Source organism: Centruroides vittatus, unplaced genomic scaffold (assembly GCF_030686945.1).
Source record: "Centruroides vittatus isolate TY-2023 unplaced genomic scaffold, ASM3068694v2 contig_9, whole genome shotgun sequence".
Classification (NCBI taxonomy): domain Eukaryota; kingdom Metazoa; phylum Arthropoda; class Arachnida; order Scorpiones; family Buthidae; genus Centruroides; species Centruroides vittatus.
The window spans coordinates 205,824-226,456 of record NW_027122589.1 but is presented as its reverse complement, the minus strand read 5'-3'; the positions used below and the strand labels follow the sequence as shown (position 1 = coordinate 226,456).

At 30.9% G+C, this 20,633-nt stretch overlaps 1 protein-coding gene across 1 annotated transcript in view; it reads left to right on the top strand.

Annotated features, from left to right (window-relative positions):
* Positions 1–20,633, top strand: part of Sec61alpha (SEC61 translocon subunit alpha) — a 34,111-nt gene that overhangs the window by 4,596 nt on the left and 8,882 nt on the right. The window contains exons 2-6 of the mRNA XM_067280868.1: positions 7,643–7,710; positions 7,806–7,871; positions 13,510–13,720; positions 15,059–15,168; positions 18,629–18,782. Of these exons, the coding sequence (XP_067136969.1) occupies positions 7,643–7,710; positions 7,806–7,871; positions 13,510–13,720; positions 15,059–15,168; positions 18,629–18,782 (609 nt within the window). The remainder of the gene's footprint in view (positions 1–7,642; positions 7,711–7,805; positions 7,872–13,509; positions 13,721–15,058; positions 15,169–18,628; positions 18,783–20,633) is intronic.

Below are 20,633 nucleotides of genomic sequence, written 5' to 3'. Positions count from 1 at the left end.
TAGCTACCTAAACAAGTGTAACCTTAAGCTGTGTTATTGGTATCTGTCAACTAGAAACTTCCTAACAATGAGACGTGTTCAATATTGCAGCTTTCTGTAGTGCCATGTATATGTTTGTATTAATGTAACATTTCTAGACTTTTGTTTAGTGTATTTGGTATAACACTAGTAGAGGAGAGGATAACAGGTACAATAAATACCTTATCTATCTTCCACAGCTGCCTTATTTCTTGGGCAAGTGGAGTGTGGTTATTTTTTCAGTGTGTGCATTTTTCATGTTATGAGTGCTTGGAATGGCAATGTCTATTATGTAAGTGATCTTACTGCATTTGAATGTGATGTCAGGTTTGTTGTGATGAATTATTTTATTTGTGATTATGGCTTCGTTGTCATTTTTTACTACTGCCTGTGGAGTATATTTATAGTATAGTACCTGGATGTTCTTTAATAATCTGTAGTGTGCAAGTTCTTGGTGTATTATATTTGCTACTTGATTATGCCTATATAAAGTCTGTTTGTGATAAAAGCTTGCAATCAGAGGTTATATGTTGTATTGTTTCTGGCAGAATGTGGCATTTTCTGCAAGAGTCATTTGTGAAGTGATGTTTTCTGTAGTTTTCAGTATTTGACCTGATTTTGAATGTCAACCATAAACCTCTTTCCCTCTCCAGACAGCCCCTAGTCAGCCAGTAGTTTGATGAAGTTTTGTCAACATAATCCTGAACTAGGTCATAGGCATGCCTGCCATAAAATCCCTTTTGGGCTCATGACTGCTTAGTGGTTCTATGTTGTTTATATGTTGAGCTATGTCTAGGTGCTCAGAGTGTAAGTTTAAAGATGTATTGTTATTGTCTGCCAGATTATGTAATCTTGATGTTTCTTGTTTTTTGTAGAAAAACTCCTGCAGTGTCAGAATTTGTTTGTAGTGCAAGTTAACTATATTAGTTAAGCCATGGCTACCTTCTTTATGAGGAAGAGTTAGTCTTTCTAAGGATGATTTCAAGTGATATTGTTTATGCTTAGTAAGTGTTTTTTTTCCTTTGGAGTTGCTTGAGATTTGTGTGTATCCAGTGTGTAACTCAAAAAGAATAAGTTTTGTCCCTGTACTCACATGTACAGGGACAACATATGTATTAATAGCTTTAATAGTATGTTTTTCATTAGGGTGCAACTATGCAGATGCGAGCAAGCAAATTTTCTGAGTGAGTAAGAATATGTGATAAATATCAAACCCTGTCAGATATGTGCGAGAACCAGAAATTCGCTCTCGCCAGCGATATTACTCGCTTCCGCTTGTGCATGGTTTTCCTTTGCGAAAACTAAATCGCTCACAACCTCTTGCTCGCTCTAAATTTGCATCTGCATAGTTGCACTCTTAGGTGTGTTCTTAGAACTGCATGTAATCTGTTCTGGTATTTGAGTGTTAATTTCTTTTTATCTGCGCATGTTCTGTAAGTTTGGCCTGTGCATGTTCTGTAAGTTGTCTCCTAAATATTTGTAAAATTTGCCCTCTTCCATAGATTCAATAGTATCTCCACTTCTGAGTCCAAAGTCTCTTTTCTTCAGAACACCTTTTTCAATGTGGAGTGTTTTGCATTTGGCTAGACCAAACTTTATTTATGTATCATTTGAGTGTGTGTGTGTATATGTAGTTTATAAGAGATGATGAAGCTGATGTGCAAAGTTTGATATCATCTATGTACTGTACAGTACATGAGGTGCAATAATGTAAACAATATTGTTTTGTGTCTGATATTGTAACCATAGTGTGTTTTGATCTCTGTGTTAGATAAAGGGTTACATGCAAGGCAGAACCGAAGAGGACTCGAGGAATTTTCTTGAAAAATTTCTTGCTTGATGTAGATTTGATTTGTTTTTATGTGAGTGTTATGATGGTTAAGATGTAATGTTGTTTTCCAGTGAAGCATGATAAAACCAAGGAAAGTAATGAGATGGTAATGAATTTTGTAGATGCAAAGTGTCTGAAGCAGTCAAGTATGGGGAACACTGTCAAATGCTTTTCTGTAATCAATGTATGCTATGTATATGTTTGTGTTACTTATGAACTTGCTGCAGGATAACAGAATAAATGAGTAATTGTTCTTTGCAGCCTTTTTGTTGTTCTGCAGGAATGTATGTTCATCAATATGATTGTATATTTTGTTTTTGCAATGTCTTGCACTGCAAACAAATGTAACAAATCTTGTTAATTGTTGGAAGACATGTAATCAGTCTGTATTGTGCAAGGTCTTTGGTGGTGGTGTGTTTTGGTTTCATGTAGGTGATGCCTTGCATGAGAAAATCTGGCATGTCTTGTGCATTTATTTCAACACAGTGCATATTAGGTGTGTCCTGCATGTCCTTGTGTCTCCTCTTTGATCCAGTTTGCATCAGCATTATGCTTGACAGCAGTAGACTAAAGAGAAGACCAATAATTTGTGAGTTCTTCTTCAATTGGCATGCCATTGTGTTGGGAATTAGTGGTGGATTTGGTATTAATTTGCCTGTAGAAGAGGTTTTTGTTGTAAATAATTTTTGTCATTTCTGTACAGAGCAAATTTTGTAATGTTTCATGCTTTGGCTGCAAGTTTTTGTTTTAGTGTGTCAATATATTCTGTGATGTGGACATTGTATTGTTCATGCTTTGTGTGTGTTTTAATTTTCTTTTAAAAAAATTTTTTTTTAGTTTCATTAATTTAGATCAGGGGTGTGTGGCCCATGGCAAGTTCCAATGCAGCCCAATAAACATGTAAATAAAACTGACAAATTTTTTATTTATTTATTTATTTATTTCAATGGCATAAACCTCAAAAAGAAGTTTCACAAAGCTGTAAACCTTTATACATTTTATTTTTGAGTGGAAAGGAGATATTTTCAAATACTAGGAAATGTGTGAATGAGGAAGGAATATTAAATAAAGCTGGAGTTGTGACTCAAAGGATTATAGACCCAAATTCAGGAAAGAGAGAAAGGCCAAAAGATAAAAAGTAGTGAGATAGGTTTAAATAGACCTTCTGTTATGCAAATATTGACCTTTAATTTTGCAACCTTTCTCACTTCTTTATCTTTTGGCCTTTCTCTCCTTTCCCTGAATTTGGCTCTGTAATCCTTTGAGTCACAACTCCAGCTTTATTTAATATTCCTTCCAGACACCCCTGATTTAGATGATGTTTTGATATTAGCATATTGTGTCAGCCTGACTAGCTGCTGTCTAATATTGTTTGTGTTTCTATTCTTCTTTGCCAGGCAGGCTTCTGGAGTGTCTTTGATTTATGTACATCTATCTGTGGATGCAGTTTTAGTCCATTGTAGGTCACTACTGTGACTGCACTGCATAGACTAGTATGTGAATGTCTGAAAGTGTAGAAATAGAATGAGTGTAATCTGGTAATATGTAAGTGTTCATACTGTAGAGTTTTCTCTACTAGTTTAGAAGTATATAAAATAAAACTTTTCAAGCCTGGAATAAATTATATACAATAACTACTTGTTGAACCTTTAAATACAATTCCAGGATAAATAAATAACAGTTCGCAATCTCAAAAACACAGTCTCTAATGTTTTCGATCTACATAGGAGATTTTCCTCGGGATTCATTGAATTGCAATGCGGATATTGGAACATTTTTTTAAATTTATTTAAAAGCAGATAGACGAGGATTTTTTTTTTTTAAGAACATTCTTTAAAATAATATTTTAAATTGCTTAAATCAAGTTTAAAAAAGTTCAAAACAATTTTTAATTAGATTGCTTCCTTAGGTATAATGATTGCCATGCATAAAATACTTGTCCTTCCTCTCTGAAATTAATGCAACGACTGCTCTTTACGGATTTAAATATTTCGAGAGTTTCCAGTGTCCTTATGTGGTTGTCATGTTTAGCACGTCTTATGATGGAAGTTTGGTCTAGATGGACTTGTATGTCGTCGTCAGCGGCATACCTGGCAAGAGTGGTGTTGTATTTTCCTTTAGTGATGTCATACTTGTGTTCAGCCAGCCTTACTTTGAGAGATCGTGTGGTGGCGCCGATGTACTCAAGATCACGCTGGAATCTATTGTCTCTCAGCGTAATTTTATAAACTCCTGGGACCGTACGCATGTTGGTGTTGTCCTTTCCGTTTCTAAGGATGTTATAAACCATGGGGGCACGCCTATAAGCTAACCTGTCACCTCTGTGACGGGCAATCTCTTTATATAAGCTTTGCATGTTGTGGTTATAATCTAGCACTATGCGGTGCGTGTTGTGAGCATTCTCACTTATTGATGTAACATTATTGGGCGTACGAGTATCATCGTTGGAATAGACCTTTGTTAATTTGCAAATAAGGTGTTTTTTATAACTATGCCTTTTGGCTATGTCTTGAGTACATTGATGCCACCACACGATCTCTCAAAGTAAGGCTGGCTGAACACGAGTATGACATCACTAAAGGAAAATACAACACCACTCTTGCCAGATATGCCACTGACAACGACATACAAGTCCATCTAGACCAAGCTTCCATCATAAGACGTGCTAAACATGACAACCACATAAGGACACTGGAAACTCTCGAAATATTTAAATCCGTAAAGAGCAGTCGTTGCATTAATTTCAAAGAGGAAGGACAAGTATTTTATGCATGGCAATCATTATACCTAAGGAAGCAATCTAATTAAAAATTGTTTTGAACTTTTTTAAACTTGATTTAAGCAATTTAAAATATTATTTTAAAGAATGTTCTAAAAAAAATCCTCGTCTATCTGCTTTTAAATAAATTTAAAAAATGTTTTAATATCCGCATTCCAATTCAACGAATCCTGAGGAAGATCTCCTATGTAGATCGAAAACGTTACTGTTTTTGAGATTGCAAACTGTTATTTATTTATCCTGGAATTGCATTTAAAGGTTCAACGAGTAGTTATTGTATAGTTTAGAAGTATTGATTTTGGGAGTGCATGGCATTGTGCAGGATCAGTGCCTGTAAATTTAGTGAGTGCTTTCTGGAAAAGAAGAGCAAGTATGAATTAAACCTGAATCTATTTCATGTAATAAAGAATCTATATTGTCTGTCTCGGTGAAAATAGTGGTGGTAGGAATAGTATTGTCAGTGTGTGTGTCTTGATAATCCTGAAGGATTGTGATCATTGTTGATGTTAGGAGAATTTGTTTGTTGGTGTAATTGTTCTGCAATTTGCTGTTTGTGGTATAAGGATATGTATAATTCTTTTTTGATAAACAACCTTTTTGTACATGACTGAGGTGAGGATATTATGAAAACAAGTGATGTAACTGTTATCTGTATGCTGTTATCTATTTTGAGTTTCGTAATGGTGTAGTAAGTATGGATGATAAACTTGTTCATTTCCAATGTCAATTTCATCCATTGGTGTGGTTTAGCTGCCTTAGTTGTCTGTGATTGGACTGCCTCAGAAACATCAAGGTTTGGTCAGTTTCCACAACTGGTGTGTGCCATAATTGGGGACTAGTACTGCTTTCACCACTGGTGGCCAAGGGAGATGGTGACATATTTTTGAATGTGATCCTCTGTCTAACTCACAAGTGCGGACCTTGTTAATCCATGACGTTCAAGCCAATATTATGCTTGGATTGTGTTATAACATGGTTAATCTCCACAAATGTGGGTTCAGTTACTCTTGCTTCATTTCTCCTCACAGACCTCACTGGCATGGGTGACCCTACCAGGAGCAGATGCTTCAGCTGGCCTAACTCTATGGTTCATCAGAATTACTGAGCTCTCTGACCACAGCAAGATGATCACTGGCAAGAGTTATTACTATTATTATATACTTTGCTCACAAGGAGAATGGCAATGATTCATACTGTATTACTTAGTGTTGTAAAAATTAAAAACATTGTTTTCTAATATTAATATCTTAGAATTTAAATGTCCATTTGTAGTCAGTTATTCAGTTTTGCAAAATGATGTTTTTCGATTTGTACATCATGTTACTCTTATTTATTTCAGTTATTAATGATGTTCATATTTCATATTTAACTTTATTAATAATTGATTTATTTGCAATGTGATAAACTGTGATCAGTGAAACAATAAGACTTATCAGTGTACAATAAACTTTTATGAAGATTTTCTTAAATATACTTTTAATTTATAGAATTATAAATCTGTTGATAGCTTTAATAAAATTAGATTCTTTATTGTGACTTGGTGATTTCAATTTTAACAAAATTTTAAAATAGGTAACATTCACAAATTAGCCAATCTAGGCATACCTTGCTTTAAAGTTTTCCACTCCACAATGATTTGCTAAAACACTTTTTAATTATATTCATGTTTATTTTTGGTATTTGTCTTGTTATTTGGAGAGTTTTTGGGGTTTTCATTTATTATTTTTACTTTTGCATTCGTTTTTATGCCTAAAACTATTGCACACACAATAAATGACAGTATAGATAGCTTTTTAGCTTTTATATGCAGCAACCAGTGAAAAGAAAAGTTTAGCTTTAAAGTGATATTTACTTTAGAGAGGTTGCCTGGAACCTAACCTACTATATTAGTGAGATATGCCAGTTTAATTTTTTTTTCATTATACAGATTAATTTATTATTACTTTAAACTATAATGTAAATTATTTATATTATCCATATTTATACTTGGCATAAATTATTCATATTTATGTCTGGCATATATATTGTATTTATTCTAGTAAATAGTGTAGTGACAGTGCCTTCAAATAGCAAGTACATTGTCTATTGGAGGAAGATAAGGCTTATTGTAAACTGAAAATGCACACATCCTTCTCAGCATTGTTACTTTTACCTTGTTAAAATAAGGTGTGTGTGTGTTTTGAGTGTTGCAATGTTCAAATAATAATAGCAAAAACCATTATCATTTTTATTCCATTAATAGTCATCTATGAATAATGTAATAATTGTATCCAACTACCAAAGGATAGAAATAATAGTTACCCTCTAATAAATAAGCAAGCACCCCCTAATAAATAGTGCAGTTTAAAACTGAAAGAAGTTAGTGCACTGTGTATTAGAATAAATATAGTAATTGAGACTTTAGTTACAGTGTGCAATTTTTGAAATTTTTATTTAAAGTAATTAAAATGAAAAATATTTTGTTTCTTCTTATATTTTTAGAAACTTTTATCAAACTAAATAAAAAGTTTTATTTAACAATATTAAAATTTTAAGCTAATATATGGAAATGATAATTTCATAGAACATTGAAATATAGAAATGAAAAATTTACCATAATTATGATTTGTTATTTTATAGTTGATGTAAAATTGTTTTATCCAATTATAATTTACAGAAAATGTTAAGATATTGTGCTTGTTATATCATTACTATTGAATAACCACTTCACTATTTATTACAAAGAAATTTTTTGCATTAAAATAAAATGAAATATTTTTTGCATTTTCAAACACCACCAGATGTACTGTTATAACATTCTGATAATTTGGGAAAACTGCAAAAAAAAGATGTATAGTATCAAATGGGAATTCTACATCAATAAATAATTGAAGTCAAAACATAAAACAAAATGATTTATTTTTCAATAAACTATAAAAGTCATTAACATTTTGGATGATAATGATAATTTTAAAATTAATGTTGTTATTAGTTAAAATTAATTAAATAAAAACTATAAATTATTTTATTAATAGTAAAATTCCTGGAAGTGATAAAGCCATTTTGTGGAATATTGCCCGAAGTTGCAAAACCTGAAAGAAAAGTGAGATATTTATTTATTTATTTATTTTTAAGTATTAAATATTTTTGAATATTAAATATAAATATTGCATAATAATAATATATTATCTATTTTAGATTCAATTCAGAGAGAAAGTACTATGGACAGCTATAACATTATTCATATTTTTAGTTTGTTGTCAAGTAAGTGTTTTCACTTTGTTTTTAACATGAATTCTCTTTTGAATGGTTTTCCCCCCCTCCTATTTTATTCAGAATTTTTAAAACTTAACACATGCTATAATTTGCTTTATTCTTATTTTAATATTTTGAAAGTATGTTTTATATACTGGGTGTTCAGAAAATAACACACCATAGAAGCAAGAATGCCATCCAGCAAAGAACTGACTTCATCAGTGCTTTGCTGGACGACATTCATAATGTCATAGGGTGACAAAATTTACCTAGTGTGTCACAGAATGAGATATATGAAGGCAGAGACAAGCAAGATGTGATAACTTTACATTTAGAAATGCAGCACAAGAGATATTATGGCATAATTCCATGCATTGCATTCCCCACATACTACAATCTTAAGAATGGTAGCTAAATTTTGACACATGAATGACTTGGATGATGCACCAAAACCTGGGAGTCCCGTGACAATGCAGCTACAACATCATAGCCAGATTCACAGTAAACTCAACTACTTGCATTTACCATGTGGCTCTGGAGGCAGGAGTTGGGTTAACCTATGTGTATATGATTCTCAAGAGGTTCTATTATTATCCATACAAGTCCCAGGAGAATGTCTTTTTTTTTCTCTTTAAGGTAAACTAAAGTCAATGTTAGCAGTGTTAACATTTGGGCTGGATTACTTAACGCGTTCAGCCCTTAGCCCGAGATATCTCGGGCAAGTTGTATAGCGTTACAAAAAATGGGGTCCTTTAGGACCCCTAAAAAAATTTTTTTTTTTTTGATTTTTCGGATGTTTTCTAAGTCTCCAAATTTTTTGAAAAATTTTTACCCGCGCGAAAAAATTTTATTGCGAGTTTAATTAACCTTTAATGACACGCAATTAACGCTTAATGGTTTTTTTATGGGATTTTTTTTATAAAACTTTATTCATCTTTCTAAAGTTCTAGTGCGTCGATTTTACTTCGGTAAAGTTATTTAAAGCTATTTTCTGATGTCAAAAACAGCATCCAATAGTTTTTTAATTTTTTTAATTAATAGATTTTATTATATATACGTTTAATTAAGTCGGGGGGGTCGGAAATTTCAATTAAAATCGTAATTTTAAAAAAATATTTAGAAATATACCGCCATCTAGTATTCACCCTACTTTTTACCCTTCTCCTCCCGAGAGTTTCATGAGAATGTCCCGCGAAAGACGACACCAGCTGTTCTCAAGGTCATCCAGCTGTGTAAACAATGACACATCGGTGTCAAGTTTCGCGCTAAGGCGAGACAAAGGAAATTATACTTTGAAGCTTTTTCTTCAAAATTAACACATTTCTATAATTTTTTTTTTCGTTTTTATGTTTAACTACATTAATAAATTAAAGTCAATGTTAGCAGTGTTAACATTTGGGCTGGATTACTTAACTGAGTTCTTGGGCATTTTTATTGGTGGCATCCTTAATGCCCACAAGTATTTGGAACTCTTAGTAGAGCATGTTGGACCACTGCTCACAGATGTAGCTCTTGACAATACCATCTTTTACCAACATGATGGAGCCAGTCACAAAGTGATAACATGCCACTTTTCCAGGAATGTGGATTGATTAAGGAGGTCCATCCATATCCATAACCTCCCAACCCTCCTGATTTACACTATTTACTAATGATCTTGTTATACCAACTAGTAATTGGCTTAATAAAAAACAAAACCCTGCAGAAATTGCCAATATATTTAATCTTTGATTGTAATACAGTCCATAATTTCAGACAATTTGCCATCTTTCATGATGACTATTATACATTACATTTTCAAAATCTAGGAATTGAATAATAATAAATATTTATGTGAAAAGTACAGCTGAAAAATATGAAAAGAATTATGTATTTAACTATGTGAGTAGATTTAAAATATATATTTTTATGTATTTGTCATAAAATTTAAACATAAATCTTATTGAACTTATTTATGCTATCACATAAAGAATTAAAGAGAGAGAATTTATATTCCATGTGCTTAATTTAAGTAAAACCAAACATTTTCAAGTCTTAAGTAGAACATTATAAAAGGTTAAAGTGGGCTGATAAAATTAATTTTTTCCTCAATTTTATATGTATTAATACAGGAAATATAACTGAATTGCTCTATATTTTTCTCAATTTAGATGAGTGCATACACTTAAATATTTTATAGTGAAGCAAAAACATTAAAAAATATAGAAATATCTATTAAAAAATTATTAAATTTAGAATAATTACTACGTTTTTTATAATTTATCTGTAATACTGTAGATAAAGTTATAACTGTTTAGTTATATGATGCTATATAAAGTATATGCTATAACTTCTTACTTTATATAGCAGAGGTGGGCAAGCAAGAGTTCAGTGGGAGCCGAAATGTAGGTTTTGCAAAATGCATGGGAGCCACAGTTCTGTACTGTCGTGGCGGATGGTATGGTAAGGCTGGGAAGGATAGCACTTTCAGCAAGAGCTGCATGTAACTCAAAAAGACCCGCATGCAGCTCTTGGAGCCACATTTGTCCATGCCTGTTATATATAGCATCGTATAACTCAGGCATGTCAAACTCATATGATATTGCGGGCCACATGATCTATTTTGTATAAGTCGGGGGCCGCATGTTTTCAATGTTCAAAAAATTAATAAAATATGGTTTTCAGAATGATTATATTACGTATTTATTAGACTCAATGTATTGTATATTATACGTACATAGACATTTTATATTTCATATTATTTTTTAAACTTAAACTATAAATATTTTATATTTTTTATAAAAAACAAAAATAAGTTATAATAAAAGATAAACAAAATCACAGTTTAATATTACCTTTTAAAAGATATTTGACGTTTTTCACAAAGCAAGTCATCAAAATTTGGTTGAATATATTGAGCTGATACAATTTTTAAAATTGATGATAAATGTTGATCGGTTAACCTTGACCTTTCTGAATTTTTGTTATTTTTCATTAAAGAAAATAGTTGCTAGTATAAATAAGTGCTTCCGAACATAGCCAGTGTACGGGTAACAAACAATAACATTTTAGGAAACCGATCTACAGATAAATATGTATAAAAATCTGGAATTCCAACATCCATATATTTTTGCTTCAGCAAATTATCACATTGGATTTGAATTAATTCCATTTGTAAGTTTTCATCAGTTTCAATATTGATAGATAGAGACAAAGTAAAAAAACAAAATTGTAATTCACAGCTTTTAAAATCAGAAAATCTTCGATCGAATTCCGTTTCTAACAATTTAATTTGGTGAGCATATTCTGTAAATTTTAATTTAGGTGATTTAAGCAATAGATATTGACAGCTTTCAAAGTGAGACAAGTTTTCTTTTTCTATTTGTTTTAGCCAAAGTGATAATTTTTGTTTGAAAGCGTTAATATTATCAAATAGCGTTGTAACAACATAATTTTTGCCTCGAAGCTTAAAGTTAAGTTGATTAAGATGACTCGTAATATCAACTGAGAAAGCCAGGTCCTTTATCCACTGTCCATCTTTTAATTCAGCGCATTCGTAATTTTTTGTTTCCAAGAAAATTATGATTTCCTCCAGCAATGTGAAGAATCGTTTTAGCACTTTATGACTCGAAAGCCAACAAACTTCCGAATAATATGGTAGATTGGTATTCACATTCAATATCTTCCAGAAATGAAGCAAATTGACGATTATTAAGTCCACGTGCTCGAATATAATTTACAATTTTGATGACTATTTTTAAAACATGTCCAATATTTAAAACTTTGGAGCACAGTACTTGCTGGTGAATAATACAATGAAAATGTTCAAAATTATTATTACCACGCTGTTTGCATGTTTCTTTTAATCTTGCAACAACTCCTTTAGTAATACCGGTCGTGGTAGGTGCACCATCAGTTGCGAGACAAACCAAATTTTCCAATGGTAACTTATACTTCTTCAAAACTTCCATAAGTGCATCAAAAATATCAGCTCCAGTGGTTGTATTATGCATAGGAATGATTTCCAAAAGTTCTTCACTTATTTTTAAATTAACATCGCATCCACAAATAAAAACAGCCAGCTGAGCAATACTTCGAATATCTGTACTTTCATCAATTGCAATAGAGTAGGCTTGAAATGTTGATATTGTTGAATTACGCTGATTTCTCAAATTATCAGCTATTTCATCAACTCTGCTAGCTACAGTATTTAGACTTAAACTTACTTTTTAAATTTTTTTTTTTATGCTGGACATAATACTTTCGCCGCTTTAATTAAGCATTCACTAATAAATTCCCCTTCGGTAAATGGTTTCGATCTGCTTGCGATTGAATGTGATAATATATAACTAACTTTTACAACAGCTGTATTGTTTTCAACAGATTTAGTGAATACACTTTGTTGTTTTTGAAGGAGTAATTTCAATTCCAACAATTTGTCTTCACGAAGTTTTGCAACGTATTGGTCATAGTTACTTTTATGATTTCTGTCATAGTGCCTTTTAAGATTATATTCCTTAGGAACTGAATAGAGTTTTTACATATCAAGCATAATATTTTATTCTTGTTTTGGACACAAAAATATTGCAATTCCCATTTTTCTTGAAAATTACGATGTTCCTGTTCAATTGACCTTTTCTTACTCATTGTTCTTGAAGTTAGTCAAATTTTAAATACCTCTTTTCAAATTAAACAAAACGTTTATGACAACTATTTGACGTTACATGAACTTACAAGGTTTACGAGATTTACAAATCACAAAAATTACAACGTTTACAAAGTAGATTCACACAAACAGTCAAAGTTCCAAAAGTCACTATTCTTGAACAGATCCATCGAAAAGACACCTTGCGACGTATACTTCAGATACAGTTACTCAGAACACTCTCCTGTCACTTGTCACGGCAATAGTAGACGAAACACCTTATGGTAGAGCACACAAACATCCGCCTTGAAGTTCCAGCAAAAACTTGACTTTCATGCCAAAACCTTTCCTTTTATACGGATTGTAGCAATCGCTGATGGACTAATAAGCGCGTAGCAGTCTTCCACGACATCCGCTCTTGTACGATGTTCGCCGAGCAATCATCATTTGTAGATTCAAAGCTGCGACCGTTATCCAACCGTCTTTCGTAGCGTCGACCAATTTGAATTGGTTGGACGAAATACGGAACGAACAAACACAAAAAGTGCGGGAATCATACAGTTCAGAAAAGTTCAAACTTATCAACTTCAAGTGTCAAAGCTTGATATTTAAAAATTTTTTAAAAGTCTCGGCAGGCCGCAACTCGTGTGTTGGCGGGCCGCGTGTTTGACATGCCTGATATAACTAAACAGACAGATTATTATTTCCTGCTTAAATTTGGAATGACACCTTATATTACTATATACAACCAAACAATTTAACAGTATGATATAAAAGCTGACCAGTTTATTATCAGTATTTCTTATTTCAAGATTTTCTTAAAATATTTGATTTTATATACCTTTTATCACTTTATTCTAAATTAGATTATTCATATTTTTAAAATTATCTTTGTATAGCCCATGTTTATATAGAACATAGTGTCTTATTTAAGGAAAACCCTACATTAAATCTACAAATAAATAAAAAAATTGTGTGTGTGTGTGTTGTATTAGCTTTCATGATACAAAATTTTAATTTCAGATACCTTTATTTGGTATTATGTCATCTGATTCAGCTGATCCATTTTATTGGATGAGAGTTATTTTAGCTTCAAATCGTGGAACATTGATGGAACTAGGCATTTCTCCCATTGTTACATCTGGGCTCATCATGCAACTTCTTGCTGGAGCTAAAATCATTGAAGTTGGAGACACTCCTAAGGATAGAGCACTTTTTAATGGAGCTCAAAAATGTATGACAATTTAACTTTCAATGTTTATAAATGTTTTTCAGCAATAATTTAATATAATTATTAAATTATTTTATACATAATTAAATATTTATGTTAATATTATTAATATATTAATAATATTATTAGAAAAAAAATTTTTAAATAATTAAAATAGTCTGTACTAAACTGAATGAAAATTCAATTTTTTAAGTTTATTTAATTACAGTAGAGTGTTGTTTATCTGAAAGCCAATCAATCAAAACGTCAGTTAACCAAAAGCTTTCCAGTCGGACTATGTCGTGCTGAATCGAACGTTTTTGATACTAGATTAACTTCTAAAGTATAATTTTTTTGTTTTTATATTTTTCAGTATATTTATTTTGTTTGTATACCTTTAAGGTTAAAGAAATAATTTTTAACAACATAATAGTCTCGATTATTATTATAAAAATTTTCATTAGGCTTAAAATTGACGAAAATTCAACACGAAGTGACACGCAATGGAGAAAAATTTTAACCTTGGATAGGTTACTATATTTTTTCATACATAATCAGTTATCCAAACAACCCCAGTCCCCAGTTGATTCGGATAAATGACGCTCTACTGTATTATGAAAATTTTAGCATGTACTATTTTATGATTACATCAGTTCTATATAAAATAAAAAAATCAAGGATTATATGAATAAGATGAAGAAAAGCTATTTATAAAATATGAAATAATATATTAATAAATATATAAATACCAGTTTTAATAACTTATTTTTATATGTTAATCTGTGATATTTTTATTGTAAAGAAAATAATTCTGAAAGATAGCATAAGTTAAGGATCCTTGATTGTTTAGAAACTATTACATGAGCTCATTATGTAGTGTAATGAGTATTTAGGAGGCAACAATACTTGTTCTGTCTGGCTCTGAGTTCTGCTCAATGATCAAAATATTGTAAATAACATTATATTCTGTTGGTTAAGGTCAATTAATGTTTCTAACTATATCTTTGGGACATAAAAAAGGAAACTTTTTCACTTTTTCCTTTATAATTAGCTGAAAAATTTTCTTACATTTAATTTTTTTTTTAATTATAATTATTTTCTTTTTACAGAAATAGGTTATGATAAAAAGTTAAAATAGCAATAAGTTTATAAATTTATCATAAGATGAGAAAATTAAATATTGGATATCGTGTACGTTGTATCTCATAATAATCAATGTAAAAAAAATGTAAAATCTAAATATTTTAATTATTTAAACATACATTTTTCATCTTTTATCAAATAATATTTGAATTATTTCTATAGTTTAAGAATATACAGTATTAATATGTAACTTTTTGTTATTATTTATTGTAATTTTAGTATTTGGAATGGTAATCACAATTGGGCAAGCTATTGTATATGTTATGACTGGAATGTATGGTGATCCTGCAGATATAGGAGCTGGAGTGTGTTTACTCATAATAATCCAGGTAGAAACTATGTGTATACATAAAAATTCTGTTTATCTGATTTTAAATTTTTGATGAATGACATACTTTTTTCACTAATTAACAAACTTATCAAAGTTAGACAGTTAAATAATGTTTTATAGTGTTTATTTTCTATCAGGTCAGTCCATAAGTTCATGCGTATTTTTATCTACAAAAAAAAGCAACAAAAAATTTTAATTAAATTTTATTTCAATCTATAATGTATTCACCATTATTTTGTACAATTTCTTGCCATCTTGATGGTAGCTTTTTAATCCCGTCTTTGTAAAATGATTTTGGTTTTGAATCAAAATATTCAGAAATAGCCTTTTTTACATTGTTCTCATCCTCAAAAGTTTTCCCTTTTAAAAAATTCTGCAAACTGCAAAAAAGATGATAATCACTGGGAGCAATATCTGGCAAATATGGTGGATGAGGTAAAATTTCCCAGTTGTAGCTTTCAAGTTTCTGTACAGTTATTTTTGCAGCGTGGGGTCTGGCATTGTTATGCTGCAAGAGAACCTGCTTTCTGTTCACTAACAACGGTCAATTTTTTTTTCAATTTTTCATTTAAACGCTCTAATTGCTTACAATACATTTGAGCTTTATTTCTTTGATTAGGTTCTTACAGCTCAAAGTGAATTACACCTGACATATCCCACCAAACAGACAAAAGAATTTTTTTTGGATGCAACCCACCTTTTGCAGTCGGTTTTGGCTGCTTGTCACGATCCATCCATTGTCTTTTTCTCGTCACATTATTATAGAGGATCCATTTTTCGTCTCCAGTAACCAGCTTACCAAGAAAAGGTTCTAAAGCAATACAGGATAAAAGAGACGTGCAAATGTTTACACGTTGTTGTCTGTTAGCTATTGACAGTTCATGTGGTATCCATTTTCCTAGCTTTGAACAGTTCCATGGGATTTCACAATTTCATAAACTGTTAAAGATGGTTTTGCTTCAACTAGTACAGAGAGAGCATCATCATCAAAGTCAATGGGTCTTCCAGTACGAGCCTTATCCTCCACACTAAAATCATTGTTTCTAAATCTTTCAAACCACTTCTGTGCAGTCCTTGCACTAATTACAATTTGATTATGTACAGTATTTATTTTTTTGGCTGCATTTGTAGCATTCTCACCACTTAAAAATAAAAAGTATAAAACATGTCTTTTATATTCATCGGTTACTTCCATTTTAACGAAAATAAACAACTGAAATGTTCACAATTCTGAACAGTATTATATGAATGAGATCCAATTTAACACTTCAGTGTAAAAATTATCACATTAGACTGACATGTTTAACAGCAAAACAAGATTTTTCTCAAGTCATAAAAATGGGCATGGACTTATGGACTGACCTGATATATAAGCAGTCTCAAAAACAAGCTTATTTATTTTTTCTGCATATTGAGAGCTTTGTATTGATTTATAAAAGAGTAATTTCACTAAGTTAAAGTGGAGATTATTTATATATTTTGTTATTGAAAATTGCATTGTTTGAAAACTTGCCATCAATTATTATTACACAATTAGGTAACACATAGGACAATTTTGTAAATATTTGTTTTATGTTCATAAATAGGTAAAATTACTCCTCAGAGATAGCATCAAATTAACTTAACATCAGTTTACATAAGATTTATAGGAAAACAAAAATAATCTTAAATACTGATTTAAATTGTAATTAGTATCAAAAATTCTTCAAAACACTTTAAATCCAGAACAGACAGAATTTATTGATGGAACTAATAATTATTTCAACCTTGTTTAAAGGTCATCATCATCATATTCTAAAGTTAGAACAAAAATCCTTTTTATTTTATATTTTTTATTTTTGTTGTTCTATCTTTAGAATCTGATGACGAACTTTTAACAAGGTTGAAAATGTTAATTCTATCAATAAATTTTGTTCTGAACTGGATTTAAGGTGTTTGGAAGTTTTTGATATTAAGATCTATAGGTTTGTCACAGTGTGTATTAATTGATAAAGTTGTGTATTGATATCAAGATGCAATACAGTAATTACAATTGCATATATTTTTCCTTAACATAAATCCTCAGATATAGTGATGAGTTGATTTGGAATCAGTTTTGGATGTTGACATAAAATTGTCACAATTTATCAATGAATTGTAGACTAGTTATTACTTTTTTTTTGGACAATGTGTATTTTAACAACACATCAAAAAAGTCGTTTTGTTTTTAGTTCCCCTGATGATGGACTTTATTTCCTAAAAGTTTTTAGGAATAATTGATAGTAAATTGCATTACTTAAGCTTAAATTGAAAGGAGACTTTGACAAAGTACTCAAAGAGATTTTTGGTCATATATCAGATTCAGAATTTTTATGATTACAGTTGATTCAAGAAACTGTTTGTTGAATCAAGTGTGAATCATAAAAAGTACTATTCTTTTGCTTCAACAGTGTTTGTGAAACAAATATGGAACAATTTTAATATGTTTTGGAATGATTATACTAAATGAAATAAAGATGTTAAATGTATTTATTTTGTATCAGAATATGGGGTAAAGACAGTTAACTAACATGTTAAATTAATATTTGTAATAAAATATTGCAAATATTAAACTGAAAAATTTTTAAATGTAATAATGAAACCTTGTTTTCAAAAAATATATTGATATTTTGTCCAAATTTTAAATGAAGTTTTAGTAAATTATGAAAAAAAAAACTAAGGCAATTTTATAATTAACCACTCTCATATACTGCACCTTACATAAATGGCAAATACAGTGGTATCTTGAATTATGAGTGTCCTAACTTACAAGTTTTTTGAGATAGAAGCCGTCTCTCGGTCAATTTTTTGTTTTGAGTTGAGAGCTAAATTCAGGTTATGGGCCAGCTTCAGATACCCCACCACTAGATGACACAGCAAATGCCACAATGAACCATAGATTAAGAAAAAGAAGATGGAAAACTGCTGTAATTTCATCATTTTTGTTACTTTTCCAATGTCTGACAGGCTAACTTACAGAAAAACACATGATCAAGTGACTTAGGCATTAGTTCATTTCCATGTTGTGTGTGGTGCCATTGTCTCTCATTTCTCGAATTTTCCATTTGTTTTCTTTATGCAGCATCTGCAAAACCAGTTTATTGCAGTACTGTACATTCTATTGTGATTTTATACACAATTTGTTATTTATAAGTACATTTTTCCTATTTAAAAACATGTAACAAAAAAATTGCAGTGTTTTGGGGAGGGGGTCCTGAACAGATTAATAACATTTCAATTCATTTCAATGGGGAAAATTGATTTGATATAAGAGTAATTTGAGTTAAGAGTTCTGTCACGGAATGAATTAAACTATTAAGTTATTTTTAAAAAATTGACTCATGACCTACATATTTATTCAGATAAACAGAATTTTATAATTTATGGATGAATTATGATTTGAATCTGAAAGTTTTAATCTTTCAAAATTTAATTTTTAGCTTTTCGTTGCTGGTTTAATTGTACTGTTATTAGATGAACTTTTGCAAAAAGGTTATGGTTTAGGTTCAGGAATCTCTCTCTTCATTGCCACTAACATTTGTGAGACAATTGTGTGGAAAGCATTCAGTCCTGCAACTGTGAATACTGGAAGAGGTAAGATAATTTGTAATTAATATATTATTTAAAATAAATGATAACATTTTGTGTGAATATATTTTGATTGTTATAAATAAGGAATTTCAAATATTTACTGAATGATCCAAAAAAATTTCAATATATAATTGAACTTTTTCAAAAGTGCTTGTTTTCTTTATAAAACTACCAGCAGATAAGCCTGGTGTTGCTTGGGGAAAAAAGTAACGATAGCGAAGATTAAAATTATTACATTATAGCCAATCTTACTCATTTTCACAGAATGCAAGAATTAGGTCCCCCTGTTTCCAGACTAATTAGAGAATTTTTAGATGGGTCTAAAAATATGATCAATTTTCCGCAAAACACCACATCTGCACCTGTAAATCTTGCACGCCGCTTTCTCTTAACACTTCCATTGTTAAGGAATAAACTTCTTTCATCCCATGTGGTACTCTATTAAAATGCAGTTAAAAACAAAACATTGCATCTAAAATAGTACAGTTCTTTAGGATAAGCCTTCAATAGAAGCTGAGTTCTTTAGGATAAGCCTTAATTCTTTCCCTCTTCTCTGCGGGGGAATTTCCAAAAATCCTTTCTTAGTGTGCATTCTCGTAGCGTACCCTATTACACAGTCAAAAACGCAAAAAATCGCATCTAAAATAGTACAGTAGAAGCAGAGTTCTTCAGGATAAGCTATAATCCTCTCCCTCTCCCCCATGGGGGAATTTCGAAAAATCCCTTCTAAGTGTTTTCATGACGTACCCTGTGTACCAAATTTCAACTTTCAACTCCTAACCGTTTGGGCTCTGTGCTAGGTCCAGAACATTCAAGAGTGTTCTGGAATGTTCCACAATGATCTGGGATGTTCCCGGATGTTCCAGAACATCCTGGAGCATTCTGGAATGTTCTGGACTGTTCTAGAAATTTCTAGAGGGCAAAACTTCCAGCCCTTATATCTTCAACAGCATGCCCTTCAGGTAAAAACGGGAACCTTCTTCATGGATGGGGGATAGAGGGCTCCACACCATATAACTCCCTTGATCGTACTGGGACTCGTTTTTGAGTTTTAGCAGCATTCATATTGTACATTTACTTTTATAATATATATATTGATTAAGAACACATCAAATAGTGTTCTCTACTTTTCTCACATCTACACAGAATTGAATTTTTAAGAGTAATAATCTTTATATTAAATAAATTTCATATTTGCCACAAATTTATTTTGAATTAAGACTCTTAAATGAGGAAATTGAAATAAAATGTATTTTCTTTTATCTAAGATTTTCGATATGAACAATTTTCATCGTAATAACATGTTGACAAGCTGAATCAGAGAACTTCATGAAAGTAGTTTATTAATGTATTGTACATGTTTATGACAACATTATTATTGGAATCTGCTGATGAACCTGAAATATGACTGGCAACAATTATCATTATTCTGTTATCTGTGCAATCCTTAAAGAAATCATATACTGTGTGATTCACTTGGGACTGAATAGTTTGTTCATTATCTCATGATTCACATTCACATTTGAATAACATATCTTGAATCTACTGCTTCATCATGAAATAATCATTTCACTCATGTCTCTTGTTCATATTTTCATTTTATATGGAGGTATTCTGTATAATAAGCATTCAATTTCAAGTGAATCATCTGTATATATTAACTTTAAATGTCCATCCTTTAAACTTTCAGCATTATGTTTGAATTTTATTCCAAAATGAAGAACCATCGAGGAATCATTAAAAAAAACCTGATGACGAACTCAGAAGGAGTTCAAAAATGTTTGTTTTTGTTAGCTACACACCGTAATTGGTTCAGAGTATGTGATTAATTATGGTTAGATCTATGCAGTTTAT